General features: G+C 33.3%; 1 protein-coding gene across 5 annotated transcripts in view; it reads left to right on the top strand.

The window, feature by feature from the left end:
* Positions 1 to 19,200, top strand: part of LOC145254471 (neurocalcin homolog) — a 537,803-nt gene that overhangs the window by 448,619 nt on the left and 69,984 nt on the right. For all 5 annotated transcript variants that reach the window (XM_080113027.1, XM_080113029.1, XM_080113035.1 and 2 more), the window contains one exon: positions 4,507 to 4,912. In XM_080113027.1, coding sequence (XP_079969153.1) covers positions 4,535 to 4,912 — 378 coding nt within the window. In that variant the 5' untranslated portion in view covers positions 4,507 to 4,534. The remainder of the gene's footprint in view (positions 1 to 4,506; positions 4,913 to 19,200) is intronic.

The raw sequence follows: 19,200 nt of genomic DNA, 5'->3' as shown, positions 1-19,200 counted from the left end.
CTTTTTTTTTTGCTCAACATACACATCCAAACACCCGGGCAATGCCGGAGTGAAATGCTAGTCATATATATATATATATAAGTGAAAATGTGTGTCTGTGTACATTTCCCTACACAATAACTCTGTCAATTTTCAGTCTACACTCGAAATTTGATATACAGGTTAGTGAGATTTGGGAAAATATTTGTAATCTGTTTTCGGCCAGTAATTTGGCTGTTATGAGGTCAATGTTTAATGATTTGACCTTTGAGAACTCTACCAAACTCCTCTGCCAATTTTGGGTCTAAACACTTGAAATTTTAGATATAGGTTCCTTGGACATGGATCTAACTTAATAACTTGATTTGAGCCCAAAACAATAAATTTTAAGGGGTCATAATAGGGGGGGGGGTCAAAGTTTTAAAAAATGTATACCTCTGCGGTCTTTACCAAATTACTCAGACAATTTCTGGTCTAAACATTTGAAATTTTACTTAAAGGGTATTCAGAGATAGGGCAAGCTTTTTAATCGTTTTGGGTCGAAAATTTGAGCTACTAATATAGAAATGTATGTATGTATATTTGCATGTCTACCTAAAACTTTCAGCAGAGGTGACAAATTTTCACAAGATCAGTATCATTTTGAAGCTCGACCCTTCCGACGACAAATACTGAAAAATTGGCTAAAAACATTAATATCTTCACCCTCAACTGGGCACTTTTTTCTACAGGGGTGGTCGCTTTTTTCACCAATATTTTCGAAAGTCATCCCTCTTTTTGATTGTCTAGCCTTAATTTAAACCTACTTCACTTCCAGTTTGACGGAGATCATAACAGCAAAGACGTCACGTTTTTTCCCCATTCTTTTCTTCCTTCGCAGTCTACTTTCCTACTACCACTTTTCTTTTTCTGTTTTTTTTTTTTGCTCAACACACACCTCCAAACACCGGGGAAACGCCGGGCACCCATGCTAGTATATCTATAAAAGTGAAAATGTCTTTGTACATTTCCCTACCAAAATAACTCTGTCAAGTTTTGGTCTACAGACTCGAAATTTAACATATGGGAATATTTGGGAAAATCTTTTTAATCGGGTTTTGTCCAGAAATTTTTCTGTTAAGGAGTCAAAGCTCAAAGATTTGACCTTTGAGAACTCTACCAAACTCCTCTGACAATTTTGGGTCTAAACACTTGAAATTTTCGATATAGGTTCCTTGGACATGGATCTACCTTTATAATTTGATTTGAGTCCAAAACAATAAATGCTGAGGAGTCATAATTGGGGTCAAAGTTTAACAATTTTTTTACTTCTGCAGTCTCTACGAGGGGCGTGCAATATGTAATTCTCCTGATCCACTTTCCATAGCAGTAGAGTAACGAAACTTGGCACAGTTATTAGTCTTTCTCTACATAGGAAGCACCCAGATTATGCATTTCCAACCACAACGTGACTTCAGAAATAAAGGCTGCATCATCTGGGAAACGCTTTCCTTTCAAAAACAACTTCATGGCTGGGAAGAGGTGAAAGTCAGAGGGTGCAAGGTCAGGAGAATAGGGAGGATGGGGGAGGGATTTCATAACCACATGCCTATGCTTCTGATCTGGCGACATGTGAGTTGTGGGCCGGAGTGTTGTCCTGCAGGAGGAGAGTACCTTTGCTGACCTTGCCCCGCCCGCCTCTTGATTTTGAAAGCTTCCCTTAATTTCCTCAAAAGTGAAGCATAATAGGCTCCTGTAATTGTGGTACCCTTTGCCAGGAAATCTGTCATCACTACTCCGTCCTGGTCCCATAAGACTGTGAGCATGACCTTGCCTTCTTTGGAGGTGGTGAGTCCAAGTGCTTCCACTGCATTGACTGGGCTTTGGTCTCTGGATCATAGTGATGTACCCAGGTTTCATCCTGTGTAATCAGTCTTTTGAAAAACTTTGACTCATCTTCTTGGCACATCTCCAAATTCATCCTCAAGCACTCTACGCGTTCTCGCTTCTGGAATGGTGTGAGCAACCTGGAAATCCATCTGGCAGACACCTTATGCATATGCAAATGGTCACGAAGGATGGTTTCCACAGACGCTGTACTAATCTTAACATCTTGGGCTATTTGGCGAATAGTAATGCGCCGATCTTCCAAAATGGCAGCCTCAACTTTATGTACAGATGCCTCATCAATGGTAGAAGCGGAGGCAACCAGGTCTGGGAGTTGTTTCCACAGACTTCCGGCCATGTTTGAATTCACGATGCCAGCGTTTTACAAGGTCATATGATGGGGCATTATCACCATAAGTTTCTTTCATTTCATCAAAAATCTCCTGTGGTGTGCGTCCTTTCAAATACAAAAACCGAATCACTGCTCGACATTCAACAGGCTCCATTTCACACCTGACTCGGTTCAAACACCTGTAAAACAGAAACCACAATTAGTTCAGAGCTGTAATTTGCCACATAACCCATAGAGATATAAATCATTGCGCATGCAAAATTTCAGCTAGATCAGACAACTGGAAGCCCCATCGTACTAACTTTTCCCTATAGTAATTAAGGAAGTCTATTATATAGAAAGGCATTATCGTACATATGCACATACATTTATGAACAGTACATAAGCTCCGAGCAAAGCCTGGCTGAACTGCTAGTATATATATATATATATATATATATATATATATATATATATATATGCTTTTTTTGTTTTTTAGAAGTGGCAAACTTTAAATTGACAACTTCATTTTCTATAATAGCAGATTTAGCAACTATCGATTATTTTGAATTGAGCTTGATTTGGCAATTTATCATGAAGAGACTGATACCCGAACAGCATTTGCAAATTTTGAAAAAAATTTTTTGAACATTTAATGAACGAATAATTTTACAAAATGGGCCGTGTCAACTTATCACCTCATTTGTGTGATTTAATCCTGTTAGATGATTTTCTTTATGAATATGTAAAAGTCTCATGTCTATGCTGATTAACCAGATACAATAGACCACTTGGAAAACAACATTTGACACATTATTGCTGAAATAAAACCTAATTTAATGCATAGTTTGGGAAAATTGGGCCTCTAAATTACGATATATATGCAAAATTATATTTAAATTATAAATGCCAAAAATTAATCTTTAGAATAAACCACATGTTTGTATAAGAATGTTTTTCTGCGATTTTATTTTAATTTAAAGTTGCTGCCTTTGAAAAAAAAAAAAAAACTTTTATATGTATATACATATATAATTTAAGCACATCTGATTGAACACGACGGTTATTATTTTTTCTGATTTTTCTGGATATCTTTCCCGTTCACCAAGCTGTGTTTTTTTATTTCGACTGGCATGTTGTATAAAATGGCACCTGAAAGTTGTTGTCCAGCCATATTCTTCTCAAGCACTTTCTATTGGTGCATCCGATTATTATCAGGAGCGATTGTTGTTGACAAGTAAAAAAAAAATATATAACTATAAATTCACCAAATCTCAAAGAAAACGACAACAATCGCTCCTGGTGATAATCGGATGCACCAATAGAAAGCGCTTAAGAAGAATATGGCTAAACAACAACTTTCTGGTGCCATTTCATACACTATGCCAACCGAAATAAAAAAAAAAAACGCTCGGCGAATGGAAAAGATATCCAGAAAAATCGGAAAAAAAATAACTGTCGTGTTCAATCAGACTTGCTTGAATAATGACTTGCTGCCAAAATATACAAGTATATAATTTAGTATAGACTGCATAGGTGAACATTTGTCAGTAGTTTAAAATAATAATAAAATTATTATAGTAAATATTTAATAATAATTAAAAATATTTTCACTTAAAAAATGTTTGCAAATATTTCAGATTTTTGTTCTTGTCTCTTCTCTAACCTACTGATGTGTAGCAAATTGAATATGCTTAAATAGAAAAACTCAGGAATCCTGAATTATTTCTCTCCTTTACAGTATACAACAGTAGTTTTGTCAGGAATTTAGTTGAGAAGCCAATAAACAACTAAAGGGGAAAAAAATCAAATATTCAAAAAATTCTACTATAATCAATAAAAGTTACTTTAGTACCTACCTTATTTTTTGTCTTATTTTTTTGTGTTTTTAAAGTAGCTTTAAAGACTTTTTTAATCGCAACTATTCGGTTTTTACGAGTGGTTTTGAAAACAAGGTGGCCTTCTGTCTTCTTCATGGGAAACAAACCTACTGCCATCTTGTTTGTAAAACCGCTTGTAAAAACTGAGTATTTGAGATAAAAAAAATAGCATTTCAAAATACTTTAAAATGCAAAAAAAAAAAAATCAAAAAAACAGGTACGAAAGTAAATTTTATTGGCTACGACAACATTTCTTTATTGTATATTTGAATTTTTTACTCTTATTTTAGTTTGTTCATTTCTCTGCTAAATTCCTATTTTGTCCTATGTTTTTTTAAAATTAACTCCTGTTAAATCTGATTCCATGTTATGTGGCTATGATTAAATAAAATAAAAAAATCTCTACTTCTTAGAAAATCTAATTTTAATAATTTTTTCTTTTCTTTTCAGCATCGGCTTGGTGATTCAGTAGTCAAGGATGGGCAAGCAAAATAGTAAACTGAAGCCCGAAGTGCTGGAAGATTTGCGTAGAAACACGGAGTTCTCAGAAGTAGAACTGCAGGAATGGTACAAAGGCTTTCTGAAAGATTGTCCCAGTGGAAACTTATCAGTCGAAGAATTTAAAAAGATTTATGGAAACTTCTTTCCCTATGGGGATGCTTCAAAATTTGCAGAACATGTATTTCGTACGTTTGACACAAATGCAGATGGAACAATAGACTTCCGTGAATTTATCTGTGCTCTCAGTGTGACGTCACGGGGAAAGTTGGAGCAGAAACTACGTTGGGCGTTCACCATGTATGATGTCGATGGAAATGGTTATATTTCTCGCCAGGAAATGCTTGAGATAGTCACTGTGAGTAAAAAAATTTCAACTTCATTTCCGCATTTTCAGTCAAATACCAGCATGTATTTTCACGTTTCCTTTACTGATTTAGCAGGGATGCCTGGCGTTGCCCAGGGCAAAAGTGTAACCTATTTCTATTGAAGCGTTTATCATCCTCTCCATCTCCTCACCCTATTTTCTTCTCTGTCCAGCCCATACCTCTCTCTGAACACGCACCCACAAGTTGCCCATATTTTTTTGAATTTCCTACGACTTCATTTCCACATTTTCGGTCACATACCAGCATGTATTTTCACATTTCCTTTACTGATTCATATTATTACTAGTAGGGATACCTGGCGTTGCCTGGGACAAAAGTGTTCAATATTTTTATTGAAATATTTCTCTCTCTTTACTCTCCTCTCCATCTCCATACTCTATGTTCTTTTCTATCAAGCCCATACTTCTCTCTTGACACACACACAAGTTGATAAATAAATCGATGTAAAGGCATTAACTCTGAAAAAATATCACAGTTAGTGGCTGAAAAACAGGCATCTTCTAACAAAATCTGTGCCAGTTTATGGTCAAAGAATGAATATATTTTTATAGATTTTTAAATATTCCAAGCAATGCTGATCCAGGATATACCAACTTTGTGGATCTTTGTCTTGTAGTCTGAGACTTTTAGCTGGACATGCACACATAGACAACTGCCCTCTTTTATAATAGATAAGAATCATCTCTATTGGAACTCGTGTAATAAATTTATTTCAAATGAAATTTTACCTCTTGAATACTTTGAGGTGATGATTAACTTCATTGTTGCTCATGGAGATCATCATCATCATGTGATGTTCATCGTTTCCGAAGACGACTTCCTGTGAACCATCATTCTCCACTTGTCACGGTAGCAACCGAGGGTCTGCCAGCTTCCAGTAGGGATCAACCTGTCCTTTAGATTTCATTTGACGGTGTCACGAAACCTGAGCTTAGGTCTGCCTATGCCTCGTACACCATCCTCCAGTTGTGAAAACAATATCTGTTTTGATAGTCGGGAGTTCTCCATTCTGTTTACGTGCCCGGCCCATCTCGGGTTTTTCCGGATGAGCAGGTCATACGTACATCATGGAGATGATGTCAGTTAAAATTTCAATTGGTAAAAAAATGCAGTTTTGTTTGTGATTTCCTTTAAAGTTTGTTTATTTCGATTTAGATCAGCTTGCTTCAAACTTTTTCTTTCTACTGTGACCCAGGGAGGGGGGAATGTATTGCGACACATTGTGACCTAGAGGGGGGGGGAATGTATTGCGACACATTGTGACCTAGAGGGGGGGGAATGTATTGCGACAAATTGGTTTTAATTTTTTATTTTCTTAATGCCAAACAAGGCCTATTGCCACTGAAGCAGAAATGTGGAAATTTCCAATTCTAACCTTTTTTTTTTTTTTTTTTTACACACTCGCTTCTAAATATTATTACATAAGTAAAACCTAACGATTTATGAGTGCCAATTAATCTGGACTCTTTTGTTATTGTTAATTGTTTGCTTTTTATTTATGTTCTTGATTAATCAAGCCAGCATTTAATCAAGCAGATGTCGAAAAGACTGCGTACATTTGTTAGAGCTCTCTGCAAGCTACAACTCGTTTCACTAAAGCAAGCATTATGTGCAACTCGGACACGGAAATGCAGCCTGCAACGATTCATATATTACTTTTTTAGGTTCTAATCAGATCAAAGTAATAATGAAGAATTTAATTAACAATTAGGAATCAGCTGAAATCCAGACAAGTTAATTGATGCTTCCATATGCATTGCTTGTATTGGCCTACATTAGTAAGTACGCTGTTTTAAAAAATATTTGTATGGTGGCGTTAATGAAATCCGATATTTAGTAAAAATGTAGTTACAAACAAAATGGTGGGGGGGGGGGCAGTAGGATCAAATAAAATAAGATCACAGTTGTAACTTAATCCAGGTTATTATTATTAAACCAAAAATAGTTGCTTATATTTCCATGAGTTAAGGTTAGCTGTAACAATTTCAATAGATATATATATCAGCAGTTACCACTTATCAAGGTTCAAAGGCTACTCGAGGATACGGGTTAATGAATGTAAGGTGGTAGTTTAGTAATCGTTAATGGTATAAATTGGATAGAATTTGATTATTTATGGGGACGGCTCAACAAGAATTTGTTTACATTGGATTTGAAGGCTGTTGTATTCAACCGGGAAGCAGGACAGTGGAACAGTGTTTGTTCCACAGGCGGGCAGTTGTGGGGAAAATGCTTAGTTCATGGAATCTGCGTTTAGATTTAGGCATAGAGTGGGGGAAATCGTATATAGTGGTTGTAGCTAGTTGAGTATTTTTTTTTTTTTTTTTTTTTTTTTTTGTGAAAGTTTAGCAAGGTGGGGACCATAGATTGGATTTCAGTTGAGCAATTACCATGAAATAATGATAGACAAGGGACAAGCTCCCAATGTCTCTTCTATGGGAAAGAGGTTGCAGAGAAGAGAAAAGGGCATCATCTACTAGGTATCAAAGCCGGTTTTGAACTCTATCAAGGCTGGAATAGGGGGTGCTGAGCAGCTCCTGCCCAGATATGACAACAGTACTCCGTTTTAGGGCATACCTGGCTCTTATACAAATATATATACACACAGACACACGTGTCATTGCATACAAACAGTTTTTTTTAATATCATTAAACAAAGAAATGAACCATATAAAAAGGTTACTCTGAAAGGAATAAACAGGAACTTGGTCCATTCATTAACCAAGAATAATGAAAAGGTTTTATTTATAAAATAAACGATTGTGTAAAGTGGTTGAAAAGAAAAGGCCTACAATTCACTCATTAAGTTTTATAGAGTCTCTCTCTCTCTCTCTCTCTCTCTCTCTCTCTCTCTCTCTCTCTCTCTCTCTCTCGTATCGGTTCTATTTTTGTTTTCATTCAAAACATTTTGTTTTAGTGTTTTTGTTTGTTTTTAAACCCTTCTTGACTGTTATTCTCTTTCTTAAGGGACTCGCTAGTGCATTGTACTTTTCTTTAAAATCCTCTGATTTTTAAGTACCTCTTTTCTTTAAGAAGCTTGTCTAAACTTTTCTTTTTCACAACGATAAAATAATTACATTGTTTTATTTTGATAGTCCCAATCAAAAACGTTCTTCTTCAAAGGCTGCCTGTCTGAAACTGAAGTTAAAATTGAGGGCAAAAAAGGTCACCAGAGCTGGACACAATCTCTCAGCCAATGAGCCCATTGCAGCCACCTCTCTCTCTCTCTCTCAAGCTCAAAATTCAAAATAAGGAAGGAATAAAAAACTGTTACTATGAATATAATAACAATGACCGCCCCCCCCCCCAAAAAAAAAAAAAATCGGTGGCAAAATGTTGGTTTCTGCCACCCCACCACACATATCTTATAGACAAAAAAAAAATTCCAAGTATTGGAAGAATTACCTTGTCACCATTGTACGTTTACCTTTTCTTTTAGATATTTACCAGCTGGCCACCCGGAGTTGACCGGTCGTACAGTACACTTAAATATGTTTTTATTCATGCAGATTGCGTATGTATTATTATAGAATCAATCCTCTATTGAATATTATATATTTTGAGGAATAATTTGTCCGATGGACTAATTCAAATAAAATAATAATGATAATGTCGTTCATCAAATTCTATCTTGTTTGCTTACAATATCACATCAGCTGATATTTGAGCTTGACGATCTTAAACATAGTCTTTCTTCTTTTATAGATAAAAAAAGAATTTTTCCAGGGAAATATTTTACTTTACACTGACCAAGGGAAATAATCAAATTATTTTCCTTGGACGGTGTAACGTAAAATATCCCCCTGTAAAAACTGTTTATCTTTAAGAGAATAAAGACTATTTTTAAGATTGGATCTTTTTCGAATTTCGATACTTAGCAAATGAATTTCTGTACAAAACATATCTAAAAACACTATCAGACATATAAATTACATTTGTGTGAAATTTGCAAAAGATACGCTCAGCTATTTCAGAACCTTTTGAAGAAAGAATTCACGCGCGTGTGTGCATGCGCGCACGCACGCACGCATACACACGCACACACACACAGTGACTTTTCAATAATCGTAGGGATTTTCTTTCTTTTCCTATTTCCTTAAGTTTATGATTGGATTTTTATGTTTATCCAACAGATAATTTTGGTAAAAAAAAATTATTCCTCCTTAGAACTAATTAAAAATAACTTTAATCTTTCAAATAATATTTTTACTTCCGTCTTTCGACGGATGTAGATAGTCTGTGCCTATTTTTTCTCACTACTAAACGGCTTGCACATTGAAATTCTTTTTTATTTCCTATTAATCAATATTAAAATCAAAACTTATAGTACCCTGTTTAGACGATAATTACGAAACTGAATTCACCAATAATGCATTTCGGATCAAAAACAGGGCAACCATTTTAGTCTTTTAACAGTTGAAAAAAAAAAAACATTATTTTTTGATCCTTCAAAATTAAAATGAGTTTAAAAGAATTTAAATTGCTATTTTTTTTTTTTTTTTACTTCGAAATTCTTGGCAAATCTTTGTATATTAGAAGGATTAAAGTTTTGAAAGTAGTTATTTAAACCCCTTGTATAAAAATGCAAAAAATCTTGTATAGAAATTTCGTTCAATTTATCATAGAATGATCAAATGATACTGTAGTAATTAAATTTAACCTCCTATTAAAATCTTTTTTTAAAATAAGGAATATTTTAAAATAAAAGTAAAAAGACTCTGAAACCACTGGGTGAGTTCTTTTAGTTGTATATAAATAAATATAAGCATTTTCTTTTCTTTTTTTTATCGTTCCTTGTATTCTTTTGTAAGGTCACTTGATACTGACAATGGCATTAGCAACTTACAATTACTGTCTAGACAAAAGTGAATTCATAAACTTGGCATTAACTAATTTTCACATAAAAATGTCCTCATATAATTGGTTTCTATAATTAATATTCACCAGCACATTAAGATTTACTTTGAAAATTAGTTGTTGTATAAAATAAGCATTTCTCTTTCCTCATTGAGCTGTGAACTTATTAACATTCATATCTACCATAAAGATCTAAACAAACAAACAAAACAAATAAAACAAACAAAAAAATATAAAACAAATAATTTTTTTGATACAAATTAGAGACAATTATAGAAATCAATCTTGAATCTCCTTTCAATAAAACCTCCTTGAAAAAAAAAAAAAGCCATACCCCTTCCCCATTACCTAGTAGAACAAATTGTAATGCACTCTAACTTCCTTTGGAAATAAACAACTTTTCATAAACCGGAAGAAGAAAAAGAAAGTAAAAATTATAATTATAGCCTCATAAAACCTTTCATTAATAACAAATTTCCTGTGAAAAATTGTTAATCGACATTGTCATCAGACTGTACTGAAATATTTTTGACTTGCTACAGAAATCCATTATTTGAGTTCTTCACAACGTTTCGGCAAATATAGCACACAAACTTTAAATATATCTTGTAGAACAAGGAAATCTGCATCGAATATATAATAGTTAGTGATATATAGTGATAAGTAGGGCTATGACAAGAGAATATTCTTTTCATTGTTTTGATTCTAGAGTATATATCCGACACAGTTAATCAATCGAGAACCACATCACTCTATCTAAAAACATATAAGATATTAACTGATATATACTCGAGAGTCAAAATAATGAAAAGAATATTCTCTTGTCATGGCCTTAGTGATAAGTACCAACATCTATACACAAGAATAGATTTAAGGCTCTCAAAATTCATACTAGAATTGTCTGCAAAAAAAAACAGTGACATAACGGATGTTGAAGGTTCAATCCTTGATGTGGGTGATTGGCAATGCAATTATGCATTAACATTTCTGCCTAGTCATGGCTGATGAAACGAGAGCAAGCTACCCTCATGGATTCCAAGGGTTTTATTAGAAATTATGTGCATATTATTGAGTTAAGCAGAAAGTTTGACAAAATACACCCGAAAAGGGTTGGAATGTCATATGAATAACAAGATGAGAACGGTAGTCCAAATAATAATACAAATAATCCTCATCTCAAAAATCCATTGAACATATGGATGAACGGTTTTGCCTGATAGCTCTTATTTAGTCCTCTCTGTCCTGTACAAGTCCTGGTCATAATCTCAACTTTCTAACGTCTTTCTTTAACTAACTAAATCCATGTCGTTATTTTAGTTTTTTGCTGTTTGGATGAAAATTATAGTACATTAAAGATGTTTTGTTATTGTGTTTGTCCCTGCCCTATCTCCGCCTGCCTGAAATACATCTTTTTCAACCCTTACATTTCTTTTCTTCTGTTGACATTGCTTCTATCTGATAGTGAGGCCTCAATTTGGAGACTTTCAGAGCACAAAATTATCGCTTAGTTGCCACTCATCTCGGCCAAGGATTAAATGGAATTTTTGAATAGTAAACTATTTACAATGAAATAATGCTCTACACAATCAGATAATAAAAAAGAGAATATATTAAATGCTTGAAAATATTAGGAACTTGTTGCATAAAATTTTTACCAAAACTGGATTCATCATTATTATTTAATGTCTGTTTTCATGCGAGCATAGGTTGGACGGTTTTGTCTCTTCTCCAGGCTTCTCAGTCTTGTGCAAGGTTTGATTATAATCTCAATTTCCCAAGCTCATCCTTAACTAACTGACTCCATGTCTTACATGGCCTATCTCTCTAAATCTGTCAACCTCAATAAACCTACATCTGCTCACTGGATTTACGTTATCCATCCTTTTGACGTATCCATACCACCTCGATCCATTTTGGCACAAAACATCAACTATGTTCGAAGTGTGTAATCTATTCCTCACCTCTTTTGATGACTGCCTATCCGTGAAACTTGCACCAAATATCCACCCCCACCAGCTGCATATCTGTTCTAGCAAATTCTATTAATGTCCGCCTCCTTACTGGACCAAGTACGACTACCATATGACACCCCTATTGTTAAGAGGGCCGTTGAATAACCGGATAAGTGTTGACCTGCTGTAAGACCAAAGTTACATAAACTATAAGCTGCAGATGATAGATTGTTGTATTAATCATGCATCTTATTTCACAAGAATGTTATTTGGTGAAATTTTCTCTAATGCAGTTTCACCAAATAATCTTCTTATGAAATAGCATACATGACAAATCATGGCATCTATCATATTGTAGGTTTCTAAGAAGTAATTTTCTAACTTATAATAGTTTATAATAATTAATAAGAAACTTAAAATGTTACATGACTGCAGTACTTCACTACATGGTTGAACATTTTGATGATATTAAATTTCTGTTCATGGTCAAAGAATGCAACTTTCTTTTTGTTTTTTGTTTTTTTTTATAAAATACTAGCAGGCCACCCGGCATAGCCCGGTTGTAAAATACGCTTAAATATGACATTTTGATTATTGCAGATTTCGTATTTATTATTATATTATATAGAACTCAATATATAGTAATGATTTAAAAAGTTAAAAACAAAAAAAAGATTCATGCGCCACCTGAAGATCAAAACCTTTAGCTTACGATTCACTTTTTCCTTTGATGTTAATGCCTGAGCTATGAAAACATGTTTGCTGCAAGGCTAAAAATAAAAACCTGAACCAATAGCTGCTATGTTACGCATGCATATTCGTAATGCCGTCATTCAACCTTCATTTGACAAATTTAATTTCTTTCATGTTCACACTTTTGTACCGATTTTCCCTGACTAAAACCCAAATATAAAGTTTTGCATGGGTTTGCATACCCTATATATGAAGTTTTATGTCTGTAGACCAAAAACTGGTAGGCAAAATTTTTAAAACAAATATATATACGCATACATAAATATATATAGAAAAAGGTTTGTGTTTACTATAACCTTTTTACACAAATATTACGCAAGTATAAATCATGTAGAATATCTGCATGAATATAAAGATGATCATCCTATAAGAAAACCAAAAAAAATAAACTAAGGAATTAATTAAAATGAATGTTTAAAAAAAATATGCAAATTAGCTAGATCTTTTGCTAATGAATGCAATTCTACGACCCATATATAAGAAAGTTGTATTTTCTTTTTAAATAAACAGAAAAAAGGTTCGCCTTTTTTCTTATTAGCCTTCCGCCAAGATCTTTTTTCTGTTATCAAAGTATAGTATCTGTTCCGGCAGATGCTGCAATCAAAGTAATATCTGGGGGCAGCCCCACATATCAAACCATTGCTCTTTAGTTTTGGTCAATCTAGGGGAAACCCTTCATGCCAATTGTCACTATCCAGTTCCCTCTCCCCTCACTCTCCACATTAAAAAACACCTTGTGCCTAATTTGCTCAGTGTGGAAGCAAATAAATAACTAAAATATAAAAAAAGGGGTTTTAATATGAATATCAGTACACAATTTTTTTTTCTTTATTTATTTTTTTTTAAGGAGTATAGATGACTTTAAAAGAACTTTTGGTTATGCATGAGTGTTTTCTTGAATAGTCTTGTAATCTTTGAAATTGTATAAGTACTTTTTTTTACTGTTTAGAGTCACAGTACATTATAGATGTTCTGTTATTGTTCAACTTTTACATTCTTAGAAATTTGAGTCAGCAGAGAAAGTGGAGCTGATGATGTAGGATTCTATATATAAGTTAATGCCATCATTCAAAAGTTGGACATTTTTACAAAACCTTTCATTAATTACCATCGATGTAAAATAAAAATGTTTAATTTTTCGATTTGGTAAATGAAACAATCTTCATATTCTTTCTTGCCTCGATATTCCTACAATCCTTTTGGTTTTGAATGCTATTCATTTTTTCAAAGAATGGTCGATGCAATGTAAATCCAACATTGTATTTAAAACATTTTATCATAAAAAACCTCGATATTGATGGTTGATTATGAATTAAGAATCAAATAAAACAAACCTTGTTTAGTACGATTCATGCTGTGGAAGTCACCAATGTCAACAAAAAGAAATTAACACGTAACTATGTTCTTCGCTTAACGCACAGATACGAGAAGACGTCTGTCTTTTATTTACATTTCTAAACAAAGAGAGCGAAAACAGATCAACTCCTCGTTTATACACAGATCACCTAAAATACATGTCATCAAAGCATAAAGCAAAGGAACTAACCCTTCACACAGTCCAAGAGAGACAACTCTTACAATTTTCACAGTACTAAATCTATATTTATATCGATAATTTCCAACACATACAACACCATCGACTAGGAGATTTTTTTCTTGTTGATGTCTGGAAACCTAAATATCCAATTTCAGCTAATTTAATCACCAACCTTCTTCAGATATATCTCGCGGATTCTGGAATCTAGTTACAAATTCTGTACTGATTCAAGAGTTTAGCATTAATATTTCTAATTTTGTGCATTCATTTTTTTTTTCCAGACTGTTATCCTCATCTTCGTGGTTTTTGTTTCACACGTTTCGGCCAACTCCTTCTCTGGCCTTCTTTGGAACAACAACTGTGAAAATGAGGATAACAGTTTGCAAAAAATGAATGCACTAATTATGAAACTTCATCTCAAAGGATTAATATATATATATATATATATATATATATATATATATATATATTTTAATCCTTTGAGATGAAGTTTCATATATATATATATATATCTATAAGATTTCTAACTTAGACAAGATGTACACAAAGGAGGTCAGAGGTCACATTGGTCGAAACGAAGTGAGAACACCATAAAATATGAGAACAGTAGACTGAATAATACAATAATTATCAATCGTTCAAAAAATTCTGAAGCATTTTTGTTTTTTGTATAAATTTATATTATTTTTTTTTTTTGTCATTATTTCGGATTGCAGTGTAAACCAGTGTTGAAAGGAAGCGTTTGTATACAAGTCCTGTTTAGATTTGGAAAACATATGGGTAAAAACGATGTTTTTGATAGGATTTTTAATTCTCTCCAAAATTAAAAAAATTTAAAAACGTCAAAAGTAATAAAAAAATATAATGAAATGATTTCTAAAAAAGATTCTTTGAATCAAGTTTCATGAAACTGTATCAAACTTATTAGCAGAATATTTGATTATAAGAAATCTTTCAGAATTGATGAAACGACATTTATCAAACATTTTTCAGGGCTTTTGTGAGTGAAATAGTTGCATTTGCGAGTGATTTTTCTAAGTGGCGACAAGAAATGATAAAACACTTATCTTTTGTGGATTGTATTTCTTTCACCGACATTCTTCCAAAGTCCATTGAGTGAAAAATATATTTTTAACTTTGATTTTTTTTTAGATAAAACTAGCAAAATCAAATTATTAAAACAAACGATTTAATAGAACAATATTTTTTTTTTTTTTTTTTACGAAGGTTGTTTAAAAAAGTGAACATCTGAAGAAATTTGAATGTTTATACCTTCAAGTCTCAACATATAATTCGGTTTATATTTAGAATTACTTATTTAAAAAAAAAAATACAAAAAATTTTTTGTGATGTATGTACTTGTCACAAAACAAAAATGTCATATTCCAAAAATCACGTAGGCTTAGCTAGTAACTTTTCTATTTGGCTAGTAAACGAAAATATTTAGTTGTGAAAGATCAACTAAAGATAAGTTTATTCGTAGAGCACTGTTTTTGTTCTCTCCCATCATTGCATATTTCTATGAATATCTTAGAGGTGATGCCAAGAAATTCTGGGAAGAATTGCCCTGGGCATAAGAGTCAGAAATTTGAACCATGTTAACATGTTAAGGAATAAGGAAATAACAAACAAAAAGTTAGTAGAACCCACTCAATCCTTTCCGAAGAATATACCGTCTACTATTTTTCCAGTAAGTTCAGAACCAAAAATAAGCAGATCAATCTTTAAATGGAAATGGGATTTAAGTGGGAACACCTCAATCCATGGAATATGCCTGCTATGGTTGTTTGTTGGTATGTTGTATTTTGCTTCACTTTGTATACGATAAAACAGTCAACACTTTAACATGCATTGAAAAACTGGAACTTAACTCAAACTTAGCCATTATGCTGCATGAACATAAAAAATGTATGTTCGGTTGCAATAAGGATCGTCAAGATCGATTTAGATAATAACAAAATGCTTTATTTTACTTATGTTCACAGTTGCAGTGCCCTAAACAAAAGGCCATACTCGATGGAATTTCTGTCGTCATGGTTACATAGTCAAAAGAAAAAAAAAATATTCATTTTCTCATAGCAATCATTAAAAATGAAATTTTTTTTCTATACGAAACCACTATCAATAATTCCCCCCACTCTTTATCTGTACCTAAACCTAAATGTAGATTCCATGAACAAAGCTTCTTTCTTAGAACTGCACACCTGTTCCGTTTGCCTGCTTTCCAACTGACCACAATATGGGTGTGTTCAAGTCCAACATAAGCAAGTGCTTGATGAGCCGTCCCCTTAAGAAATCCAATTTACTAAATTTCCATTACTAACGATTACTACGATATTGTCCCATTGACTACTGCACACTCATTAACCTTTATCCGCGAGTGGTTTCCGTGCCTTAATAAGTGGTGACTCCTATTTAAAAATAAGCAATAAAACATCTTTTCGTTTTCAATCCATTACCTCTTTTATTATTTAGAAAGGGGCGGGAGAGCCTTACAAACTAATTTTTATTATTATTTTTTTTTTTTTTTTTTATTCCCCATATTCCTTCGCCAATGGAATGTTATTACTGTAAATAATTCAATAAAACCTTTTCAAATTTGGTTTTATCTTAATTAGGATAGCCCCTGGAGTGAATGTGGCATTGTGGTAACTGAGATATTTCTAGTTAAGCTTATGCTAGACAATTTTAAGTATTTGAGACCAAGGATGACTAACTACATTCATTATCCCTACACTTTTTATGTGCCTAATTTGTTCATAATGTATTAGTGGGATCTGTGGAAATTTCGCGGCGGACTCTCTGATATGTAAATATATTGATGTTGGCATCCTCTGTATGTTCAGCATAAATGGAGACACCTTGATATGATTGTAGCTCTTTTGTTAAAACTGCAAAAGTATTTAAGTTAGCATAGCCCGGTCATAAAATATGCTTAAATGTATTTTAATTTATGCAGCTTTTGTATATATTATTTATATAGTCAATTTTCTTTCCATTCTTACATATTATAAGGTTGTGATTATAAAAATACAAAAATATATATCCATATGACTTTGGTACATTACCTTTAATTGAAACCGAAATTTATGAAGAAAAAAAAAATATAACTTGAATTCCTTCAACTATAATCGAAACCAAAACTTATGAAAAATTCTTGACAAAATTATTTATAAAAAAAATAGATGACTTGAGTGCCATCAGCTATAATCGAAACCGAAACTAAAACTTGTGAAGAATTCTTGGTAAAATTATTTATTACAAGAAATGGAAAGTCATAACAATTAAACGACAGTCAGAAAAAAAGATGTAAGCGTGACACACAAAACACGCTATCGTATTTTTTCTTTATTATTTATTTTTTTTTTTTACATGGTAATCACCACTTATCAAGGTCTGGAAGCCACTCGGGGATAAGGGTTATTGTGTGTACAGTAATCAATGGGATAATATCCTAGTAATTGTTAGTAATGGAGATTTGATAAAGTGTCTTACTTAAAGGGGCGGTTTATCAGGAATTTGTTTGTTTTTGACTTGAAGACATCCAAGTTGTAGTCAGGTGGGAAACAGGAAAAAGGAAGACAATTCCACCGGTGTGCAGTTCTAAGAAAGAAGCTTTGTTCATGGAATCTACGTTTAGGTTTAGGCACAGATAAAGAGTGAGGGGAATTATTGATAGTGTTTTCAGCTAGATAAGTGTTTCTTGTGAAAGTTTGGTGAGGGGGACCAGAGATTGGAGCTCAGACGAGCACTTGCCATGGAAATAACGATAAAACAAAGACAGGCTCGCAACGTCTCTTCTGTGGGAAAGAGGTTGCAGGGAAGAGAAAAGGGTATCCCTCACTAAGCCACGAATAGAATTTTGAATAGAACTCCCTATTCAATTCACAAGGGTAGCATGCTCTTGTTCCAACAGAAATATCTGCGTAGAAGTCCTAAGTAATGCACAACTGTATTATAGGCGTCTCCCGCACTGGAGATTGAACCTTCAACCTCCAGAAGAATGTAATTTGTTCAACTGAATTTAACCAGGTACTTTATCCACAACGCCGCAAGTACACTTTAATAAATCTTTTTCTTTTTTTTTTTTTTTTTTTTTCTACTTTTTTCCCTTGATAAATGCCTTTTACAAGAGATTATTGGAAGTTATTTTCATATTAGATTATTTCCTCTTGGTAATTTATTTTGCTGACAGAAATATTATTTAGTAAAATAAATAGTTGAATTGAATCGTCAAATTGGATTAATACGCTGTGAAATCACTTTTTAATATCCTATCGATATGTTGCTTTCACTGTTTTCAAAGAAACAATCTCAACTGTTCTTTTCTTGCTGTCTGATTTTAACGACCTTTACTGCAAGGGTCATTGATACCTTGATTAATGTTGAAAAGAAAATCAATTGATTCAGTGCTATTCGCTTTATCTTTCTACAGCTGTTTCGCTTCTTTTTACCGTTCTTGTCTCCTTTCACTTTTCTTAGACGGTCATCATAAATCAAATATCTTTCAGCTCAAAGTAAAGCTCAAACTAAAATCGATCGAAGAAACCTGATCTGATATAGTTAGGAACATTCATGTAAACCACCCTCAGCGTAATGTTCTCTTTATCTTTATATCTACTATTATATAAAAGGAACTTTGTGGGTTCGTTTCCTATGGACTCGAAAATGGCTGGGACGATTTTTATGAAATCTTACACAAAGGTATTTTATGTGCCTGGCAGTGTTCTTAGATAGGTTTTGGAATGTCTTCGATAAGTATTGATCATCGATAATCAAAATAATCCAATGAAAGAAGAAATGGGCGATTTTGGTCAAAGTTAACACCTTACACAGCCTAACATCGCAAGTGCATTTGAGAAGTTTTATTATCACATAAGCTGAAAGGCCTGGCATATAAAAATCAACAATAAGTTCTTTTATATGACAGTGGCACGTTCGAAATGAATGTTTCTGTTTAAAGCACAATTTCACCATGATACTTGACTTTTGCAGTTTAAACTTGAATTCAAGACTATATACAAAAATAATTTAATAAAATTAACAGTAGGTTCTCTACGGTGCAAGGTAGATTACAATGTATTGTGAACTAAGTCACTGCAAGAGGCATGCGAGTTTTCTCCAGGTGCATCGCGATGGGTCCCCAACTAGAGAAGGC

This window comes from Euprymna scolopes, chromosome 3 (genome assembly GCF_053919585.1).
Source record: "Euprymna scolopes isolate OS-2025 chromosome 3, ASM5391958v1, whole genome shotgun sequence".
Classification (NCBI taxonomy): Eukaryota; Metazoa; Mollusca; class Cephalopoda; order Sepiida; family Sepiolidae; genus Euprymna; species Euprymna scolopes.
This window is presented reverse-complemented; position numbering and strand designations above follow the sequence as displayed.